Source organism: Trichechus manatus, unplaced genomic scaffold (assembly GCF_000243295.1).
Source record: "Trichechus manatus latirostris isolate Lorelei unplaced genomic scaffold, TriManLat1.0 scaffold00037, whole genome shotgun sequence".
NCBI classification, from domain to species: Eukaryota; Metazoa; Chordata; class Mammalia; order Sirenia; family Trichechidae; genus Trichechus; species Trichechus manatus.
The window spans coordinates 2,533,334-2,557,671 of record NW_004443973.1 but is presented as its reverse complement, the minus strand read 5'-3'; the positions used below and the strand labels follow the sequence as shown (position 1 = coordinate 2,557,671).

The 24,338-nt window shown below is 36.5% G+C and overlaps 1 protein-coding gene across 3 annotated transcripts in view; it reads right to left on the bottom strand.

Annotated features, from left to right (window-relative positions):
* CERKL (ceramide kinase like) overlaps positions 1 to 24,338 on the bottom strand; it is a 119,171-nt gene that overhangs the window by 43,922 nt on the left and 50,911 nt on the right. For all 3 annotated transcript variants that reach the window (XM_004375453.2, XM_004375454.2, XM_004375455.2), the window contains exon 2: positions 21,994 to 22,233. In XM_004375453.2, the coding sequence (XP_004375510.1) occupies positions 21,994 to 22,233 (240 nt within the window). The remainder of the gene's footprint in view (positions 1 to 21,993; positions 22,234 to 24,338) is intronic.

The window sequence follows — 24,338 nt, the reverse complement described above, 5'->3', positions numbered from 1 at the left end:
ATGGGAAGGCAGAGAGGGTTAGGAGCTGGTTGAATGGACATGGGGAATCAGGGGTGGAAAGGAGGAATGTGCTGTCACAATATGGGGAGAGCAATTAGAGTCACATGACAATGTATGTATAAATTTTTGTATGGGAAAAAATTTAAAAAATTTAAAAAAAAAAAAAGCTCGGCTGCTAACTCTAAAGGCTGGCAGTTCAAATCCACCAGCTGCTCCTTGGAAACCCTATGGGGCAGTTCTACTCTGTCCTACAGTGTCGCTGTGAGTCAGAACCGACTCAATGGCACCTAACAGTAACAACAACAGAATAATAGTGGGCACATAGTAGATGCCCAATAAATATATATGAATTAATAGTCTTTTAAAAAACCCAAAAATTAAAAAAGAAATTATAAAACTGAAATATCAATTGAATTAAAAGAAGCAAAATATCAATACTGTAAACTAATTATTTAAGCAAGTCTTTTCTTTTATATTACTGTGTTTAAATTTAACCACTTCTATTTATTCCTAAAATAAAACAAAAAGGCAAAAGCAAATACTGTATTTTTATACAAATAATGCATGCCTTCTACATTTGTTTGCCAACTGAGCCCTCCCCCCTTGAAAAATTTTTATAAGTGTGCTATGCTAATACTTTACAGCAACATGTAAAAAAAAATTGGCATAGCAGTGCTTATGAAAATACCTCACAGGGGGAGGGCACAGTTGGCAAACAAATGTAGCAGGCTTGCATTATTTGTGCAAAAATATGGTACTTCACAAAGAACCAAAGATTTATCAAAAGTAAGTTTTTCTGATTAGACATCTAAATTCTTGGAAGGAAACTAGCATGGAAAATCTAATGACATCTTGTTGCTGCCAAGCTAAGCCTTTAAAACATAAAAAAGTAACCTAATCTCGTCTCATACCCACTCCCTCTATCTCCACTTAAAAGCAGTAGAAAAATCATATTTAAGTGCTGCTGAAATCTTTTCTAAGTTAAATTTTACAGCAGCAATGAAAATAAACACTGAGTCTTTGTTCAGAAAAAATAATTCAGCTTGCCTTTCAGAAACAAATCATCAGTTACAATAAAAATCAGACAGAGGACCTGAAAGAAACAGCCTTTAGTCTACATGACACTAGTTTGTTTTGAAAGCAACCTCATTTGCCTTATCCTGGGCTTGGACTCAGGGTGCTGGCCCCCAACGCCACCAGGACACTTGTGTTTCATCTCACAAGAGAAAGGAAAATGCAAAAACAAAAAGCAGGTTGCTGAGAGGATGGCACCCGTAAATGAAGATGGAGCCAAGACCAAATTCACAAGTGGCAACTGCCAAATAAACCTATCTTCTGAGAATGGTACTATAACAATAAGAAAAGCACTTGGAGACTTTGCAAACTAGGTTAGGAAGGTAAGAGAAAACAAAGTTGTTTAAGTTTTAAGAAAACAAACAAATCAACCAACCAACCAACTAATAAATAAAGGCTAGTTCAACTTTATTAGTGAGAAAACAGACACATGCATCCTAGCCCGCTTGACATCAAATCATTTCCATTTAATAGAAAAATATATACTACACTGTAAGGATTTACGTAAAATCACTAGCTACAAAGAACTGCATAAAAAGCATCTTTAGCCTGTGACAACACAAAGCACCAAGCAGACGTGACCTTGATCTCCCTTAGTCAATGACAAACTCCTTAATATAAAAGTTGTACTGAGACACATAAATTTCCTGAACTCCTTGGAAAAAATAAATCTCAAAGCGGTAATTATCATTTATTCATAACTTCAGAACAGTGTAAGGATTCCCACAAATAAATAATATTAAAATACAGGGATGATTCAGCATTAATATGTAAGGGACTTGGATCTCAGTCCTTGGATAACTTCTCAATTCATACTCTAGAGTATAGACCTTTTTAGCACACCAGTTTGAAATGAGGCAGCAGTGTAAAATAGAATAGCCAACTGTTCCTCTGTTAGTAACAAATGTGCTAATTTGTACTAGTTTAAACTTGATCTATCAGTGAGTCAATGAACCATGAAGGGTGGGGGTTAATCAGGGTGTTCTTCAAACAAAAGCTCATGAGAGCAGCAGGGACGCCACTCCCAGACTCACATCTGTGCTGTTTTGAGTGCAACATGATGGAAATGGCATGGTGTTTATCAAAGTTAAGAGCCCAGAACCTTGTCATATTCTTGTGTATATCCACAACTATTTCAACACAGAAAAACAACCAAATTGTTGCAAATATAAAATCCAAAACCAGGAAATAAAAAAGTCAGTTAACCACAATCCTCAAGAGCTCTTAATACTAAACTACACCCAGTTAATGTGTAACAGTGATGGTAAAAATGTTTCACACATAAGACCTGACAACTTAGCGTAAGGTCTCACAGAGTTGGACATAATTTACATTCAGCAATTTCTACTACAATGCATGACTTTCACTTTATTGTGAGTGAAAGCACACTAATGCACATCTTTACAAATACAAGTGAAAATAATTTTAATGATACCATCTCTTTAAAATAACAAACAAGCCCAATAACTTCTAAATTTACATGCAACCTGCCAATGTAAACATAGCTCTATTTCTAACAACTGAAACTGACTGAACAGCAATTAGTAGACAGAATCACCTGCAGCAGGGAATAATCAACTCAATACTTTAGTATTTAAATAATAAAGGAGCCAAAGCTATTTAGATCCAGAGAGCAAGAGTTAACAAGCACAGAGAAAGCAGAGAAAGCAAGCAAGAAAATTCAGTTAAAACATATCATTCATTTAGTTTTACTAGATTTTTATAACACCGATAAAATTTATATTTAGTCATTTTTTAAGACGCTATAGAGTAGACCTATTTCTCTATACTACTTTTCCCGACTGAAAATCCAGACTGAAAAAAATGTATGTTACTAGCTTTGGGAAGGCTTTTTTTTTTTCCCCCCTCCTGCTCTACTTAGCAGTCAAACACAGAATTAGTTAAAATAATTAGCATCTAAAATATGATTAAACTTCTAAAAATCCACTTGGATAAAGTAATTGTACATTTAATCCTACACAAACTATAAAACTAAGAAAATGTTAGAGAATAATTTCATGAATATGTTTTAATTTAATGATTTTAACAGTGAGAAGGCTTTTTCAACATACTCTCTTTGGATCATATGTAAGTAATTAGGTATAAATTTTAAGAGAGAAATTTTTAGTTATCAAGAGGGCCTTAAAAAAAAAATCACACTGTTTTAGTATTCGGAGAACATATGTTCCATTGTAGAAATGTAGACTCTTGAAAAGATTTGTATACTATAATATATGTTAAAGACCAATTGCAGGAAATTTTAAATTGGTTTTTCAATTAAAGAGTTGTATATTTTCACATGGAGCCCCGGTAGCGCAGATGTTAAGAGCTCAGCTGCTAACCAAGTTTGGCAGTTCAAACCCACCAGCCGCTTCTTGGAAACCCTATGGGGCAGAATAGAACTGCCCCATAGGGTTTCTGTGAGTCAGAATCAACTCGACAGCAACAGGTTTTGGTTTATATTTTCACGTGACAAATTATCCTTGAGTAAAAATTAATCTATCTCATGTAATATATATCAATGTATATATTTTGGCATTTACTGTGATGGAAATTACATCAACAACAAAAAACCCTTAATCCACATAAGTATATTTACAGTTCACCACTTGTCTGTCAGTATGTCGTACTGTGGTGGCTTACATGTTGCTCTGATGCTGGAAGCTATGCCACCAGTATTTCAAATACCAGCAGGATCACCCATGGTGGACAGGTTTCAGTGGAGCTTCCAGACTAAGGCAGAGTAGGAAGAAGGAGCTGGTGATTTACTTCTAAAAAAAACTGGCCAGTGAAAACCCTAAGAATAGCAGCTGAACGTTGTTTGATACAGTGCCAGAAGATGAACACCTCAGGTTGGAAAGCACTCAAAATATGACTAGGGAAGAGGTGCCTCCTCAAAGTTAAACTGACCTTAATGGTGTGGAAGGAGTAAAGCTTTTGGGACCTTCACTTGCTGGTGTAATATGACTCAAAATTAGAAGAAATAGCTGAAAACATCCATCAATAATCATAATGTGGAATATATGAAGTATGCCAAAAAAAAAAAAAGCCACTGCCGTCAAGTTGGTTGGAAGTCATCAAAAATGAAATGGAACTCATAAAGATCAATATCCTAGGTACCAGTGAGCTGAAATGGACTGGTATTGGCCATTTTGAATCAGACAATCATATGGTCTACTATGCCAGGAATGACAAATTGAAGAGGAATGTCATCACATTCATTGTCAAAAAGAACATTTCAAGATCAATCTTGAAATTTCAAAATCAGAAGTACAACACTGTCAGTGATAATATCCATACACCTGCAAGGAAGATCACTTAATATGACTATTATTCAAATTTATGCACCAACCACTAACGCTAAAGCTGAAGAAACTGAAGATTTTTACCAACTTCTGCAATCTGAAATTGCTCAAACATGTAATCAAGATGCATTGATAATTACTGATGATTAGAATTCGAAAGCTAGAAACAAAGAAGAAGGATCGGTAGCTGGAAAATATAGCCTTGGTGATAGAAACGATGCTGGAGACTGCATGATAGAATTTTGCAAAACCAAGGACTTATTCATTTCAAACATCTTTTTTCAACAACATAAATGGTGACTATACACGTGGACCTCACAGGATGGAATACACAGGAATCAAATTGACCGTATCTGTGGAAAGAGACAATGGAGAAGCCCAATATCATCAGTCAAAATAAGGCCAGGGGCTGACTTCAAACAGCCCATCAATTGTTCAAATGCAAGGTCAAGTTGAAGCTGAAGAAAATTAAAACAAGTCCACGAGAGCAAAAATACAACCTTGAGTATATCCCACCTGAATTTAGAGATAATCTCAAGAATAGATTTGATACATTGAACATTAATGATCAAAGACCAGATGAGTTGTAGGATGGCATCAAGGACATTATACATGAAGAAAGGAAAAGGTCATTAAAAAGATAGGAAAGAAAGAAAAGACGAAAACGGATGTCAGAAGAGACTCTGAAACCTGCCCTTGAATGTAGTGTAGCTAAAGCAAACAGAAGACATGATGAAGGAAAAGAGCTGAACAGAAGATTTCAAAGGGCAGCTCGAGAAGACAAAGTAAAGTATTATAAGGAAATGTGCAAAGACCTGGAGTTAGAAAACCAAAAGGGAAGAACACACTCAGCATTTCTCAAGCTGCAATACTGAAGGATTCTGTGGACAAGATATTCAATGATGCAGAAAGCATCAAAAGAAGATGGAAGGAAGACACAGAGTTACCGCACCAAAAAGAACTGGTCTACATTCAACCATTTCGGGAGGCAGCACATAATCAAGAACTAATGGTACTGAAGGAAGAAGTCCAAGCTACCAGAAGACCAAACAAATCTGTCCTGGAAGAAGTACACCCAGAACGCTCCTTAGAAGCAAGGATGGTGAGACTTCATCTCATGTACTTTGGATATGTTATCAGGTGGGACCAGTCGCTGGAGAAGGACATCCTCTCAAACCATAAGAACAATCAGGAACACAAATAAAACCACACGTGACTCACACCATTAGCATACATGGAAAAAGAGAATACCACAAATTCAAATTACCTGTAAGGAAGGAAATAAACACCAAATTCTAACAGAGCTACCACTAGAACTCTACTCATGGTTTCAAGTCTGTGAGTTCAGAAAAAGAAGAAGAGCATCTTAAAAGACTCTGAGCGAGACAGTACACAATACTGGGGAAGCCAGCACAACTTGTACAAGGAAAGGTCATGGAAGCTCCATAGACACATCCAAACTCCCTAAGGGACTGAATTGCTAGGTTGGGGGCTGTGGGGACCATGGTCTCGGGGAACATCTAGCTCAACTGGCATGACACAGTTTATAAAGACAATGTTCTACATTCTACCTTGCTGAGTAGCATCTGGGGTCTTAAAAGCCTGTGAGCAGCCATCTAAGATACTCCACTGGTCTCACCCCTTCAGGGGCAAGGGAGAATGAAGAGAACAGGATACAAGGAAAAGATTATTCCAAAGGACTAATGGATCACAGCTACCAAGGTCTCCACCAGACTGAGTCCAGTACAGCTAGATGGTGCCCGGCTACCACCACTGACTGCTCTGACCGGGATCACAACAGAGGGTTCTGGACAGAGCTGGAGAAGGACGTAGAACAAAATTCTAACACGCACACAAAAAAGGCCAGATTTACTGCCTGAAAGAGACTGGAGAAACTCTGAGAGTATGGCCCCCAGACACCCTTTTAGCTCAGTGGTGAAGTCACTTCCTAGGTTCACCGTTCAGCTGGGGATTGGACAGCCCCATACAACAAAATGGGACTAATGAGGCACAGCAGTCCAGGGACAAGGACTAGAAGGCAGAAGGGGACAGGAAAGCTGGTGATAGGGAACTCAAGGTTGACTAAGGAGAGTGTTGACATGTAGTGGGGTTGTTAACCATTGTCATAGGGCAACATGTATACTAACTATTTAATGGGAAACTATTTTATTCTGTAAACCTTCATCTACAGTGAGAATAGCAGCACAACGGGAAGAACATAATGTCACTGAATTGTGCATGTAGAACAGATGTCATTGAAATGTGCACATAGAAATTTTTGAAATGGTGTATCTTTGGCTGTGTATATTTTCACCAAAAACAAAAAAAGGTCGAGAAGGGAGAGTGTTGACATGTCGTTGGGTTGTTAACCAATGTCATAAAACAACATGTGTATTGACTTTAATGAGAACTTATTTGTTCTGTAAACCTTCACCTAAAGTACAATAAAAAAAATTTTTTTTAAAAAGACTCAGAAATAAAGAAGAGAGGAGACTAGATGACTGAGGTAAAATACAGACAAAACCACCTCCAGAAAGAGAAAGTTCAACACTAAGTGCTGTAATACTGAGCACAGACCTGAGACTTGGTAGTTTACGGCACTGGTCATAGGGAAGGGGCTTGAAAGTGAGTGGGACCAAAGGTGGCAGCCTTGGAGAACCATTATTTCTTGGAGAGAAGAAAATAAATACAGAAGATGTGGTGTTCTTAGAGATGCTGCTGTGAAGGATAAGAAGACTAAGAGGGGAAAATTAAGGATCCTCCAGAAATGAATGATGAAAAGTCATACAAATCTCTTCCCCTCGCCACCACAACCATTATCATTAAAGATGATTTCACTGTACTGACAGAAGAGGGTGATTTTAAACTAGGAGCTCTATCCCCAAAATGTCTCAGAATAGGAAAAATAAAAACTGCATACAAAGCTGCTTTAGGAAGAAAATAGAAAATATACTTCAAAACAATTCAGTTTTTGAAAATCTGAAAACTAGATGACATCAACATTTTCTTGGGAAAATACAGTTTACATAAATTGACTAAATAGCTTAAACAGATCAATATTTATAAAAGAAACAGAAAAAAGACTGTAAGATTTACCCTACATGCAAGCACCAGACAGAGATGGTTTCACAGGAGAATCTATCAAATCTTTAGAAAACAAATTACCCCAATGCTACATAAATTGTTTCAGAGCATAGAAAATAAAGGAGCACTTCCAAACTCTTTAAATGAAGAAAGTATAACATTGATACCTAAACCTGATGAAAAGCACAAAGCTCAGCATTCAACAAAATATTATCTCAGGATAATGGGAATGAATGAATTCTTCAATTAGTTTCTCATCTTCCAGAAATTCTTTAATCTTCATGGCCCATTGATAGGATCTTTTCCAGTACCACCACAGACTTTTTAAACATACTTAGAATGATATGTTTAGTGCCAAATACATAGCACAGTCAGTTATACCTTGCCTTTCAAGAAACCAATGCTACTTTAACAACAAAGATTAAAGTTTTAAATATTTCTGTTAGGAGGCAATGTGGTCTCGTGAGCAAAAAGCCAGTGGAGTTTAGAGTTAGAAAACCCTATGTTTGAATCTTCTTCTACCACTTTGTAACAATGTGACCCAGGCCAAATCAATTAATCTTTCAGAGTTCCATTTCCTAAGCCATCAGTGAGGATTACAGGAAAAAAAAAAAATCTTGGCCACAACCAAAGAGTTGCGATCAAGATTAAATGTGCTGGTATATGTTAAAAGAGGCTAGGACAATACCTAACACATAATCGGCAAGTATTATATTCAGTCCACTTCATCAGTATTTAGTGAAGTTATCAGTATTTACTGAGGTAGGCAACGTGCCAAAAGTTAGAAATAAAATTAATAATAATAACTACCATTAAGTTGTCAAAGATTTCATTTTACTTGGATCCACAATCAACACCCACGGAAGCAGCAGTCAAGAAATCAAAAGATGCCTTGCACTGGGAAAATTTGCTGCAAAAGACCTCTTTAAAGTGTTGAAAAGCAAAGATGTCACCTTGAAGACTAAGGTGCACCTGACCCAAGCCATGGTATTTTCAATCGCATCATACGCATGCAAAAGCTGGACAGTGAATAAGGAAGACCAAAGAAGAACTGATGCCTTTGAGTTGTGGTGCTGGCAAAGAACACTGAATATACCATGGGCTGCCAAAAGAACAAACAGGTCTGTCTTGGAAGAAGTACAACCAGAATGGTCCTTAGAAGGAAGGATGGCGAGACTATGTCTTACATACTTTGGACATGTTGTCAGGGAGATCAGTCCCTGGAGAAGAACATCATGCTTGGTAAAGTACAGGGTCAGCAAAAAAGAGGAAGACCCTCAATAAGATGGACTGACACAGTGGCTGCAACCATGGGCTCAAGCATAGCAATGCCTGTGAAGATGGCACAGAACCTGGCAGTGTTTCGTTCTGTTGTACATAGGGTCACTGTGAGTCATAACTGACTTGATGGCATCTAACAACATTAACTGAGCACTTATTATATGAGAAACACTATATTCCAAGTGCTTAACAATCTGTGCTTAAACAGCTTATATTCTAATAATCCATAACGTATATAACCAACAATTACTGTATTTTTATGCAAATAACACACACCTTCTACATTTGCCAACCACTCCCTCCCTCACAAGGTATTTTCATAATTGCCACTATACTGATTTTTTTACATGTTGCTGTAAAAAAAATTAGCATAATGCACTTATGAAAATACCTCATGGGGGGAGGGAGTGACTGGCAAACAAATGTAGAAGGCACACATTATTTACATAAAAATATAGTAGAATATAAGTGATAATGTGTTCTATCACAGCTATGGAAAGTGCTATGAAAACTTAAAAGAGGAAGTGCCTGATTTTGTTTTGTGGTTCAGTCAGCTTCGCAGGGGATTTGCTGGCTTGTACTAGGACCTGAACTGCCGACTGGACTTCACTGGGAAAACAAGAGGTGAGGGACCCTTTAGGCAGCAGGAACAGCATATGGGAAAGGACTGAGGAACCTACCAGAGAACATGGCCTGGCATTAGATGCTGGAGAGGGAAGCAGGAGCCCAAGCACACAAATATGCCTCACCTTTGCCCATCTCTTCTATAGTCATTGGAAAAAGAACTAAGGTGTGTAGCAACTAGAAACAAGAGATGCACTTTTTCAAAATACATTATTTTCCACTTAAGGTGTTTTTTTCAAAGATTAAAATAAAAACATGTTTTCTCTTTGATGATGAAAACGAGAAAAAAATTGACAAACGTTTATTACAATGCTTCTACGTACAGTCATTACAAATATCCAACTACCTACTTCAAACAGCAACAAGTATGTTCATATAATATTATAATAAAATTTCTGGAGTTACATATAATATCTACATAAATGCCACACAATTTCATTACCATTAGTGCTAGTTTAATGAATACCAGGGGGCTTAATAATAATTTGTCACTTAATGTGAAATATTATGCATTTCCTACTTATTCACACTGTGAGAGTGCTGCTTTATTACTTCTTACCTCATTTCTTTCCAGTGAAAAAGTTTTTAAATGACAATCCATTATACTCTCATCAAAGGATTGATTCAACTTCTAATCTTCTCCTGTAGCTTACAGCATTTGTATTTTGCTTGCTGTTATTGTTGTTAGGTGCTGTTGAATTGGTTCTGAGTCATAGCAACACTGTGTACAACAGAACGCAACTCTGCCCAGTCCTGCACCGTCCTCACAAGCATTGCTATGTTTGAGCCCACTGTTGGCAGCCACTGTGTCAATCCATTTCGCTGAGGGTCTTCCTCTTTTTCGCTAACCCTCTGTTTACCAAGCATGATGTCCTTCTCCAGGGACTGCTTAGGAATCTTTATATAAACACAAAGCCTAGTAACCAGTCACAAGCCATTATGCATATATGTGTTTTAAAATTCATTTAGGCTAACACAAAGAAATGCCTGCTATCTTTTTCATAGTTCATGCCCAATTCATCCCAAGACACTTAAGGAATCTCAATTTATAATGGTGGCAATTACAATGAGGAATTTTTTAAGCCTTGGAAAATGCATTAAAATATTACTATTCATCCTAAATATTGCCTGCTCCAAGAGTCTAGACTAGTGAATCATAATGTTGGGAAATGAACACTACAGTGGAATAACCTTCAAACAAGATGATGTAGCTACTTCCTACCAATAAAGAGTGACAGAAGTCCTTTTGTCAGAGTAGAGTCTAAAATATACAGTCAATATATTTAAGAAGGATTGTACAGCAAACCACTGACCTTGTAGGCAACAACATATTGGTTAAGGGTTTGTGCTCCAGATTCAAATAGACATGGATTTGCTCATAGTTTCTCTATCACATACTAGCTATTTAACCTCAGAATAATAATTTCTTAAAAACTATCTTAGGCCTTAGTTTTCTTAGTATAAATTATGGGATGATGATGACAATGATGATGAAAACAATAATAATTTAAAAGCTGTGATTAATTCTACTATGTGCTAAGTCATGCATTATTTTAATTCCTCAAACCTCACAACAAAATTTACAAAATAAGTAATAGTACCCCCTTTTTACACGAGGGCAAAATTTTAGTTCTTGATGCCATTATTATGAGGATTTAATGAGATAATTCATATAAACTGCTTTAAAAGGTATCTGGCACATAGTAAATGCTTAATGTCGTTGTTGTTGTTAGGTGTCATTGAGTCAGTTCCGACTCATAGCGACCCTACGTACAACAGAACAAAATACTGCCTGGTCCTTTGCCATCCTCACAATCGTTGCTGTTTGACCCCACTGTTGCAGCCACTGTGTCAACCCATCTCATCAAGGGTCTTAATATATGTCAGTTATTATCATTAGGATTTAATTTTTTTAAATAATGACTAATCCATACATTAATAAACAGATGTTAACTAATTTATTTAACAGCACAAAAACTTAATTCAACTTTTTACTGAAAATATCTAGAGAAATTCTCATTTAGCATTTTGAATATAATTGCATAAGGTCTGACAAAGTGTACCTGCATAAGATCAGACAAAGCCTTGGTGACAGAAACAACACTTGGTGATACACATCGCATAACAGAATTTTGCAAGACAAATGACTATTTTCATTGCAAATACCTTTTTTCAATAACATAAATGGCAGTTATACACGTGGACCTCGTCAGATGGAATACACAGGAATCAAATTGACTACATCTGTGGAAAGAGACAACAAAGAAGCTCAATATCATCGGTCAGAACAAGGCTAGGGGCCAAATACGGAACAGACCATCAATTGCTCATATGAAAGCTCAAGTTGAAGCAGAAGAAAATTAGAACAAGTCTACAAGAGTGTAAGTACAACCTTGAGCATATCCCACCTGAATTCAGAGATAATCTCAAGAATATATTTGACACATTGAACACTAATGACCAAAGACCAGACGAGTTCTGGAAGGATATCATATATGAAGAAAGCAAAAGGTCCTCATTAAAAAGATAGGAAAGAAAGAAAAGACCAAAATGGATGTCGGAAGAGACTCCGAAACTTGCTCTTGAATGTTGAGTAGCTAAAGCAAATGGAAAAAAATAACAGAGTAAAAGAGTTGAACAGAACATTTCAAAGGGCAGCTTGAGAAGACAAAGTAAAGTATTATAATGAAACATGCAAAGACCTGGAGTTAGAAAACTAAAAGGGAAGAACACACTCAGTATTTCTCAGGCTGAAAGAACTGGAGAAAAAATTTAAGCCTCAAGTTGCAATATTGAAGGATTCTATGGGAAAAAATATTAAACGACACAGGAAGCATCAAAAGAAGACAGAAGGAATACAAAGAGTCACTGTAACAAAAAAAAGAATTGGTCTATGTTCAACCATTTCAGGAGTTAGCATATGATTAAGAACCGATGGTACTGAAGGAAGAAGTCCAAGCTGCACTGAAGGCATTGGCAAAAAACAAGGCTCCAGGAATTGACAGAATACCAATTGAGATGTTTCAACAAATGGATGCAACGCTGGAAGTCCTCACTCGTCTATACCAAGAAATTTGGAAGACAGCTACCTGGCCAACCGACTAGAAGAGATCCATATTTGTACCCATTCAAAAAAAAAGTGATCCAAAAGAAAGAGAAAATTATTGAACAATATCATTAATATCACATGCAAGTAAAATTCTGCTGAAGACAATTAAAAACAACAGTTGCAGCAGTACATCGACAGGGAACTGCCAGAAATTGAAGCAGGATTCAGAACAGGACATGGAACGAGGGATATTACTGCTGAAGTCAGATGGATCTTGGCTCAAAGCAGAGATTACCAGAAAGATGTTTACCTGTGTTTTCTTGACTATGCAAAGGCATTCGACTGTGTGGATCATAACAAATTATGGATAATACTGCAAAGAATGGGAATTCCAGAACACTTAATTGTGCTCATGAGGAACCTGTACATGGACCAAGAGACAGTCCTTCAAACAGAACAAGGGGATATTTCATAGTTTAAAGTCAGGAAAGGTGTGCATCAGAATTATATCCTTTCACCATACTTATTCAATCTGAACGCTAAGCAAATAATCCAAGAAGCTTTACTATATGAAGAAGAGTAAGGCATCAGGTTTGGAGGGAGACTTGATAACACCTGCAATATGCAGATGATACACCCTTGCTTGTTGCAAGTGAAGAGGACTTGAAGCACTTAATGATGAAAACCAAAGACTACAGCCTTCAGTATGGATTGCACCTCAACATAAAGAAAACAAGAATTCTCACAACTGGACCAATAAGCAACATCATGTTAAACAGAGAAAATACTGAAGTTCTCGAGGATTTCATTTTACTTGGATCCAAAATCAATGTCCATGGAAGCAGCAGTCCAGAAATCAAACTATGTATTGCATTAGTGCTTTCAAGACCTGTGGGACATACCATATCCCACCCACTTTTTATCCTCTGGAGTTATTTGGAAAGGTGGTATCTCGATCTTAACGTGCTTAGCCCCAAGGTGGGAGCCTTCTGAAATGCATGAAACTCAAAAATCCCAAGTGGCAGCCTTATTTTTGTGTAGATTGAGCAATGTCTTGAGTGATGTTTCTCAGATGTGGAAATTTTCAAAACTTGACAGATGGACCTTTATTTCTGTGAGATAAGCCTCCTCACTGTGTTTCCCAGTTACTATGTTCTTGCAAGAACATACTTATCATGAGTATGAGCTATTGTCAGTCTTCATTCAGTCATAGTGGCCATTTTCTTCCTTACGCCATTCATTCTTTCCAGGTGTTATTTGTTCCCTTCTTTTCTACCTCCTGAACAGTAAGTAATGCCTTTCCAATAAGGAGTAATGCTTCGCATTGGTACTTTTCAAGAGATTGGAACTCCTGTAAGTTATTCTTATCTTGTATTCAGTCTTAGGACCCTATCACTGCTTTCATGTTTAGCAGGTGGAATGCACCACTGTGAGCAGTTCTGCAGTATTCCAGGGCAGCTGTTTCTGCTTCTTATCCGTTAGAACTACTTTTGTTATAATGAAGAATACACAGTAGTGGTAATTTTCCTGGGATTCAAATTCTTTTTATTTATTTTGCCTGTAAGTACTGCTTTTGCAGTAATGAAGAAAACATTGTAGTGGTAACTTTCCTGAGATAAAAAATCCTTGGGTTTATTTATTTGGGCTGTACATACTGCTTTTGTAGTAAAGAAGAATGCATTGTTTCATGTTTTGAAAAGTTTCATGAAAAATAATAAAAAAGCTAAGAAGAGACTAGAATAAAATGTATGTGCAGTTATTGCCAGGTGCCTTTATGTTTTGCAAATTTTCAAGAAATAAAATTTTAAAAATTTAAAAGAAACAATTTTATCATTGACTCATATAGGCAGGATTCACATTGTCCAGAGGCCACTGGGACAAATAGGATTCCAGATAATGAGTCTCCAAATCTATAAGTCATAGCAAAAATTCTGAATTAGTCCTTTAATCAGCTTGCCTTCATTAGTGAAAACACATAGTATCAACAAAAAATTCAAAGGAGAAAATAACTGGGTCTTGAAAGGGTTGGCAAATCTGTTGCAAAAGACCTCTTTAAAGTGTTAAAAAGCAAAGATTTCACTTTGAAGACTAAAGTGCGCCTGACCCAAGCCATAGTATTTTCAATTGCCTCATATGCATGAGAAAGCTGGACAATTTATAAAGAAAACCAAAAAAGAACTGATGTCTTTGAATTACAGCGTTGGCGAAGAATATTGACTATATCATGGACTGCAAGAAGAATGAACAAATCTGTCTTGGAAGAAGTACAGCCAGTGTGCTCCTTAGAAGCAAGTATGGTGAGACTTTGTCTCACGTATTTTGGACATGTGATCAGGAGAGACCAGTCCCCAGAGAAGCATATTCATCATGCTTGGTAAAGTAGAGGGTCAGGGGAAGAGGAAGACCCTCAGTGAGATGGACTGATACGGTGACTGCAACAATGGCTCCAAAATAGCAACGACTGTGAGGATGGCGCAAGACCAGGCAGTGTTTCATTCTGTTGGACATAAGGTCGCTATGCGTCAGAACTGAATTCATGGCACCTAACAACAAACAACAACATTATTACTGGGATTTAAAATTTTAAAATAATGATTTCTCAATGTATCAATAAAGACAGAGATGTTGACTAATTTATTTAACAGCATGAAAACTTAATTCAACATTTTACTGGAAATATCTAGAGAAATTCTCACTTAGCATTTTGAATATGATCACATAAGATCTGACAAAGCACATTCAAATTATTTTTTCCAGAGACGAAATTTAGTTACACAACAGAGATAGTCAAAAGGGCTTCTTCATTGCAATAGTACTTGAAATACATCAGAAATAACTTGAGAATGAACACCACTCTTAATTCCTATTCTCAAGATACTCTGTCAACGACTGAAGCAGGAATATAATTTTCTACTGTAAGACACCAATTAATTGTTTTTAAATATAATTATAAGCAATTACATGCAAAAAATATTCCTCCCTTAGGATAAAAATGCTACAGAGGCCAGACTGAAGCCCTTGGGAAGATTGCCTCGTGTCACTCATTCAAATATGAACAGCGTTAATAGCATCTAAAGAGCAATTCTAGCTTGCCTTCAGCTGAAAGTGTAATGGCTATGAATTCGAGCTGACACTAGCAAGAAAAGAAATGTGAAGGGACACGTCAGCCTTGGCCTCTGTCAGCCTTTACCAGGGTCTTCTGAACCAGTCTCACAGTAACCCTCTTGGATAATAAGTAATAACCTCAGGAATGGGTATTAGTTAACCTTTAAGAATATTTAACATAACAACCAGAATACAGAATGTTCAGCCACCTATAATTAATCCCTGCAAAGGCACCATTGGTTAAGTGTCAAGTGTCAGGTTCTACATATGCTCATTAAATCAAACTTGTGTTGTTCAAGTCTTCGTCACTGTGGTTTTTGGCCTAGAAACACATTAGAATCACTAAGGAAGCTTCTAAAAGACACTCATGCCTTGGTCCTACCCAGACCTATTAAATCAGAACTTCTGAATTCTCAGACTCAGGAACTTCAAGTCCTGAGAAGGATAAAATTTTACAAAATGAAATTCACACGTACATACGTCATCACAAAACCACTATCCTTTTTGATGGTATCCTATTCTTTCATGTTTTCAATTTCTCTTTGTGTTTGATCATTTTAAATGCACTTATTTCATATTCTCTGTTTGTTCTATTATGTAAAACTCTTAGTCTAATGCTATAGTTTATCGTGTCTGAAGATTCTTACTCATAGTGAATTTTTCACACTGCTAATTTCTGGAAAGGAAATGGCTCAAAATGTCACACTGGTACCCTCTAGTCTCAAGATAAATGGTAATTTTTCCTATTCCTTTATTAAGCAAAGTTCACATGGCAACTATGTTCCTTACATTTATATTTTCAGTTATAAATTTGATGATTGAAAATTTGGTTTAAAAGGTCTTCTTTTAATATATTGATATTCTTTGAAAAGTTTAATAGGGGTTACTAGTTCTGCAGAATTTAAATTTAAAGTTCGCTTAATTTCACAGTTTTCCTCTGAATATCCGGCTCAGAAAGCAATAGAGAGTTCAAGAGAGAGACGGAAAAGACTTAACCCTTGAAGCAAACTTATTTTTTAGCTCAATTTTGATCGTTGGTTTGATAAAATGTATTTTTCTTGTTTGTAAATCTACTGTAAGAAATATCTTACAAGGCTATAGAAATGAAATAATTATACATTTAATATGCAACTGTTCTTGAAAAGTATAAAATGTCATGAACAGTCTAGAATGTACAGTTGCCATGGTGAATGTGTATTTGGGTAGCTAATAGATACTGTGAGGTCTCTGAGTACCTGCAGGTGAGAAACAAGGTGTGACAGATTATAATATGCTAAAAGGTTATCATCCTTAGGGAAGATGAAACCAGGAGGGATTTTCAAATGTTTTAATTTTGGAAACTTTATTTAAACAAAGTCTTACTCAGAACCACTAATTACAAACATATAAAAGAAGGAGCTACAGTAGCTCAAGAGTGAGTGGCGGGTGGAAAGCCCACCCAGTGAGGCAGGTCCTGGGGGATGGGTAGTGACACCCCGCCACAGAGTCCAGTTTGAAACCACTACAGGAGTCAGACATCACATGATCTTTGCTGGACAGAGTACCCCACATGTGATTGGACTTTAATATTAACATGTCAATGAGGTAATGGATGTTCAGTTTCCATATGATCTTAATATATTTCATAGCCAAAAATATTTCAAAGTGACATGCATAATTTTCATCTCCAACTCCACTGGTCATAAAAGTCTTAAATCACATCATCAGTGCTTCAAACAAGTAACTAGCCAAGTTTTAGGCATAACTTCCTTGAAGAAAATGACTTGTCCTTAAAGAGACAAGTTTTGCCAAGTGAAACAGTACACAATCAAGTATCTGAAGCTTTCGTCCTTTCAACATGTAACAACTAATCATTTTAAAAATAGTCACGATATTGATTTCCAGTTTATTCTTCCTTATAAGTACATCATTTGGCAGCACAGCCAATAAACACTTCATTTCATTCTGTTCTGCTAAGAAAAATTCTGCCTAGTTCATGGTAAAACAATTGATATAGCTTGGACACAACAAAAACAAAAAAGATGTATTTTACTATGAATTTTTTTTTTTTTAACACAAGATGGCATAAGTGCTAAACAAAATTAATGCTTTAGGAAACCCTGGTTTTGACTACCAAGGAGGACATTTTATAAAGACCAACACTGTTATCACATGGGACACAGTTTTGATATCTAGTGGCAAACGAGGGAAAATTACTCTTAAGAGAAAAAGCAGGTTTTAATTTTCTTTAAATTCCATTTTCTTTATTTTTCATAGTTGAAACTGACTGAGGCAGTTGAAATAGAAGATAAAAGCAGGCTGCATTATAAGGACAAAATGTATTAAATAAATCTGGCTCATTTATACTTGCCTACTTTATGAAATTAACATTTAGAAATGAAACAGAAAAACATGACATCAGAATTAACTCAACCAAGTATGTGCTAAAAATACCTTTGTTAACTGTCTTTGGGTAACTACGAAACATCACAAATAAGTTAACAAAGCTTAAATACAACAACAGAACTTAATAGTTCTATAGGGTAACTATGAGTCAGAATCCACTCGACGGCAGCGAGTTTCTTTTTTTAATACCGTAAGTTTTTTTTACCATTTCTTCTATTTTCTTTCTTCTGGCTCTGTCTTCTCCTCCTATTTAAATATATGCACTGTATCCCAAGATTCTGTATTTAGTTCTATATTTTTGAAATTTCATACGACTTCCAAGCTTTCATCTCAAGGAGCCCTGGTGACACAGAGTTTAAAGTGCTCGGCTGCGAACCAAAAGGTCAGCGGTTGGAACCCACCAGCTGCTCTGCGGAAGAAAATGCGGGGGTCTACATCCATAAAGATTACAGCCTTGGAAACCCTAAAGGGAAGCTCTGCCCTGTCCTAAAGGTCACTATGAGTCAGACTCAACAGCAATGGGTTTTTTACCATTGTATCAACTCTCCTCCTTATGTATTCTCTCAAAAATGCCAGAGTGCTAAACGTCTCCAACTGGATTGTATAATATATCCTAAGCATGTCTAGAACAGAACATCTCTCCTTCAAATAAACTAGTGTCCTGATTTGACTATATCCATTTATAACATTACCATTCTCCAAGTTACTTGGGCATAAGACATTAGAGTTATATATATATATATATATTTTTTTTTTTTTTTTTTACTTCCACAGCCTTCTGCCAAGTCCTCCGCTGGAGATCAACTAGTTCAATTTGTGTCACACACATCCTTCAGTTCCAAGTGGCCCTGACTGTATCACCTGAGGGGTACTTTGCTTGGTCCTCCTATATGGGGTGCCTGCCAGAAAGCCTATGCTTCAGAGTGCAGTTTAGAGTTTCTAGAGAAAAAATTGGTTTGGCATCCAGAGGAGCTCGCAATTCACCATTTCTAAGAAACCCAAATATGCAGTAACTGAATCACACCCTAGTTGAATAAAAACGTTAATTAACATAGCTAGCATACACACATGCTATATTTAAAGGTTGTGGAGATTTATCTTTGTATCACAGGTATAAAAAGGTAGAAAAGACCATGTTAAATTCTTTTACCACAATGACTGCATATTTACATTTTTTGAAGATTTGAATTTCTAAAGCAATAATCAATGATTTGTACTCCCTATCAGTCAGTTCATATCTTCATTGTTGCCCTTCACACACTTGTAATAAAATGAGTTTTCTTGTCTATCTCTCACAGCAAGTGTTCTGAGTAGGAATTACACTACATTGATTTTTATATCCCCAGCACTTAGCACAGTGTCTGACATAAAATGTCTGTTGGATGAATTAACCTATATAGCCTGATAGTTGATAGAGTATTTGGTGACATTTCCATTACTAAGAATTTGGGGGAAAAGCAGATACTGTGCTCAACTGTGCTAAGAAAATTGGAATGTGAAAGGACTTAACTCATTTTCAAATAAAAATACAATTAGTTCTAAGATTCTTTTTTCATACCTACAAACCCACTTTTATCAGTTCACTCGTTTGGCAATTAGTCTTAAAATCTCAAATATTTGAGAATTACCTTCTTCCCATTCTAGTGATACTAATTTGCTCCTTTCTTAAGAATTAGTCACAACTTATTCACTTCTCTGGTTCAAAATATAAATGAAAGTAGCCCTTAATATCCAAACAATACCAAAATTATAACTGCTAGATTAATTAGACTGAAAGACTAACCGTCTGAGATGTTGAATATCTTCTTTGTATTTTTCTTAACAGAAGAAAAAAAGGGGGAAGATGTAAAAGTTTGGCAGGAAAAAATAAATCCCATTTTCTGCATAATGGCAAAATTTAAAATAAATCACTGCAAAATCTTTTTTTTACTGCTTCTGCCAGCAAACCCAGTTAAAACCAAGATACTGAAGTTAGAACAGGGATTCGAGTATTCAATTATAAACCATTTGTATTTTTCAGGGCTTCAAGCCAGTGTCAACTGGTTCAATCATGGACAACAAAGTAAAACCTGAACAGACCCAATTTTTAAAATGTTTTAAAATTGAGTGATCTGGAACCATAATCAGAATGGGAAAAATTATGGGTCAAAGTCCTGGAATGCGAGCCTTTCAGGAGCCTGATGCATGAGAATGGGTTATTGCCAGGACTGAGGAGAGTGACATTCAAAGCAGTGACATCAGCTGCCATCTTTGAGCAGGGCACCACTTTCAGACTCTGCACAAAAGTTGATGGACTAGAGATTTGGTTGCTATGCAACTCATATGCTGCCCTTGTTTTCTAAGAGAGATTAAGTTTCTAGCAGGGCTTCAACTCATAATTTTTCCCATTCTGGTTATGGTTCTGGTTCACGCAAATTTTAAAAATTCGGGTCTGTTCCAGTGTCGCTTCCTTGGCCATGAATGAACTGGGAAGAACCAGTTCAAAGCTCTGCTATTTTTATGACAAACTTGAATGCATCACTCCTTAAACTTGAGACAAGTGGGCTTCATACACAAATTCTTTGAGTGTGGAATGTTTTTCAGTTTTGGAAACCAATGAACAATCACCAAACAAACAAACAAAACACATTCCCAAAGGATGATAACGTAAAACACGTAGTTTAGTCATCTCTGTAATTTGCTGAGATTTTAGTCCTAGATCAAACCAGAACATCATTCACTGAGCTGAATAAATACTTGGACCTATTTTTTTGTTTGTTTTTTTGGACAACTTCCTCTGAGTAGTCCCTCTGCTCCTATACCATTGCTTTTACTAAATTGAGCTATGTTGTTATATTTTCTGATTGCTTGCTATTGATTTTATGGGAGAGATATTATTGAGGAAGTTGTGTCTTCCATCACTCAATAAGCCCTTTACAAGTCCCATAGGAGATTCCCTTAGACCTTCAACGCAAAGAAGAGTTTTACTTCGCCTAATCAAACGACACATTCTTATTTTATAGAATATGTAAGTCTCACAAGTACTTAGTCATGCTAAGAAATTGAATTCAACTGAAATTATTAATTCTTAATTTTTATTTTTAATTTTTGTCCTCTCTCCTGAAGTGAATTTAACATGACATGACAAAAGACCCACTGTTAAACAGGAATGTTTTTAGTTAAATAAAAATATTCTCTATGTTTTCAGAAAGAAGAACTAAGCTATGGTCTTTGTAAGTTCCTGCCCTATTGAAAGACTCAGCTCTCCTTGAAACTCTTAAACAGGCTAACAAGGAAGCATGAAGCCACTTTGTTAGAGAGCCTCCCAGTTTTAATGCAGTGTCATGTCTGCTCATCTTCTGTGGGCACACCCTTATCACCTTGCTGTTTTTGAACAGCCTGGGTCCTTACGGTCTTCTTGATCAGTGGTGCTGAACTTGGAACTTTCTGATATCACAATATGCCTGCTCTCCATCTGATGCGCATCTTACCCTAAACTACACCAGCTGCCTCTACCCTGATCTGACAAACAGGAAGAAATGGGCTAAAAGGAAAACAAGATGATTGTCAAATCTAAGAGAATAAAATCAACCCTAAAACTAAGTTTAACTTTATTGTAACTAGATGTAAAATGTAAATATCATCTAGAAATTTCAGATGCACTGAATTCATCAGGAGATATACTCTAGTAAATGTGTTTGTTCTCTTTTCTTTGGATATTAACCTTTAGAAAAATCTAACCTGAGGTAGACAACTCTCAATTGGCAGACTATAAATCATGGTCCCTTAAAGACTATCTTCAGAAAACTCTTATTCTCAGACTGACCAGTTCATATACACCCTTGTCATCAATGTGTGGGTGGAAGAAAAATAAATTTTAATATAAGCTCAAGAGAGAAATTAATAGAAAATTAAGTAGGCTTCAAACAACAACTCTCAAGTGAACTCAGTTATTTAAGATTTGTGTTAGCTCAGACTGTCTAAGCTCCTTCATGAAAGTAGTCATTCAAGGGTTGCTTATACTAGTAAATATGACATCATGTTTAGATTAATAACTTACATCAAGAAAACTACCCTCATTATAAATTCCCATAATGCAGTACTTACCTGCCAAAATTTTTTTGAACTGTCTAAACCATAAGTCACAGTGGTCTTCACTTAAATTAATAAGATCAATTGTAGAATCCTTCAATTTATTTTGTTCCTTTTTCAAACATATGAAGAGTGTGATTCCTAATAAAGTACCACTTTGCTGTTTAGAAGAACAACGCCGTTTCAGTTTCACAGAAAATACGTCTTTGAGCTCAATAAATTCTTCTTTATGTAGCAAATCGAACTTGGGATCACCTAAAAAAGAAATGAAATTTTCCAATCAAAACCATTATGTCATATCTTAAGTGTATAAATAATAGTGAAAACCCCCAAAAGAAATCTTTTTTTTTTAATTATTGTACTTTAGATGAAGGTTTACAGAACAAACTAGCTTCTCATTAAACAATCAGTACATATATTGTTTTGTGACATTGTTTCCCAACCCCACAACATGTCAACACTCTCCCTTCTCAACCTTGGGTTCCCCATTACCAGCTTTCCAGTCCACTTCTGCTTTCTAGTCCTTTCTCCTGGGCTGTGGTACCCCATTAGTCTCGTTTTGTTTTATGGGCCTATCTAATCTGTGGATGAAGCGTGAACCCTTGGAGTGGCTTCATTACTGAGCTATAAGGATGTTTGGGAGCCATTATCTCGAGGTTTCTCCAGTCTCTGTGAGATCAGTAAGCCTAGTCTTTTTTTGTAAGTTAGAATTTTGTTCTACATTTTTCTCCAGTTCTGTCTGGGACCCTCTATTGTGATCCCAGTCAGAACAGTCAGTAGTGGTAGCAGGGCACCATCTAGTTGTACTGGACTCAGTCTGATGGAGGCTGTGGCAGATGTGGTCCACTAGTCCTTTGGACTAATCTTTCCTTTGTGTCTTTGGTTTTCTTCATTGTCCTTTGCTCCCAGTGGGGTGAGACCAGTGGAGTATCTTAGATGGCCGCTCACAGGCTTTTAAGACCCCAGACGCTACTCACCAAAGTAGAATTCGGAACATTTTCTTTATAAACTATGTTATGCCAATTGAGCTAGATGTTTCCCAAGACCGTGGTCCCCATAGCCCTAGCCCAGTAATTTGGTCCCTCAGGAAGTTTGAATGGAGCTTCTATGACCTTGCCTTGGAAAAGCTGTGCTGACTTCCCCTTTATTGTGTACTTTCTTACCCTTCACCAAAGTTACCACTTATCTATTGTCTAGTTAGTGTTTTTCCATCTCCATTCCTCCCCTCCCTCGTAACCATCAAAGACATTTCTTTTTGGGTGTAAACTTTTTCATGAGTTTTTATAGTAGTGGTTTCATACAATATTTGTCCTTTTCTGATTGATTTATTTCACTCAGCATACCATCCTCCAGATTCAACCATGTTGTGAGAAGCTTTGCAGATTCATCTCTGTCCTTTATCATTGCGTAGTACTCCATTGTGTGTATGTACCATAGTTTATCCATTCATCTGTTGACGGGCATCTAGGTTTTTTCCATCTTTTTGCTACTGTGAATAATGCTGCAATGAACATGAGTGTGCATATGTCTACTCGTGTGATGGCTCCTATATCTCTAGGATATATTTCTAGTAGTGGGATGGTTGAATCTTGTGGTATTTCTATTTCTACCTTTTGAAGGAAGCAATATATACTCTCACCAGCAGTGCATAAGAGTTCTAGCCTCTCCAACATTTGTTACTTTCTGGTTTTTTGATTTGTGCCAGTAATGCTGAGGTGAGATGGTATCTCATTGTGGTTTTGATTTGCATTTCTCTAACGGCTAGTGATCACGAGCATTTCCTCACGTGTCTGTTAGCCACCTGAATGTCTTCTTTGGTGAAGTGTCTGTTCATTTCCTTTGTCCATTTTTTAATAGGATTATTTGTCTTTTTGTTGTAGAGGTGTTGGATTTTCTTGTAGATTTTACAGATTAGACCTTTGTCTGACTTGTAATGTTCAAAATTTTTTTTCCCAGTCTGTAGGTTCTCTTTTTACTCTTTGGTGAGTGTTTTGATGAAGGGTTTAATTTTTAGAAGATCCCAGTTATCAAGCTTATCTTCTTGAGTTTGTGTTGTTAGTTATGGTTTGTATCATGTTAATGCCGTGTATAAGGGCCTCTAGTGTTGATCCTATTTTTTCTTCTATGATTTTTATGGTTTTGGGTTTTATATTTAGGTCTTAGACCCATTTTGAAATAGTTTTTGTGTATGATGTTAGGCATGGGTCCTGTTTCATCTTTTGGAGACGGATATCTAATTTTGTTCGTTTAAAAAACTGTCTTTTCAACAATACCATTTATAATAGCCCCTAAAAAGATAAAATACTTAGGAATAAATCTGACCAGGGATGTAAAAGACCTATACAAAGAAAACTACAAAA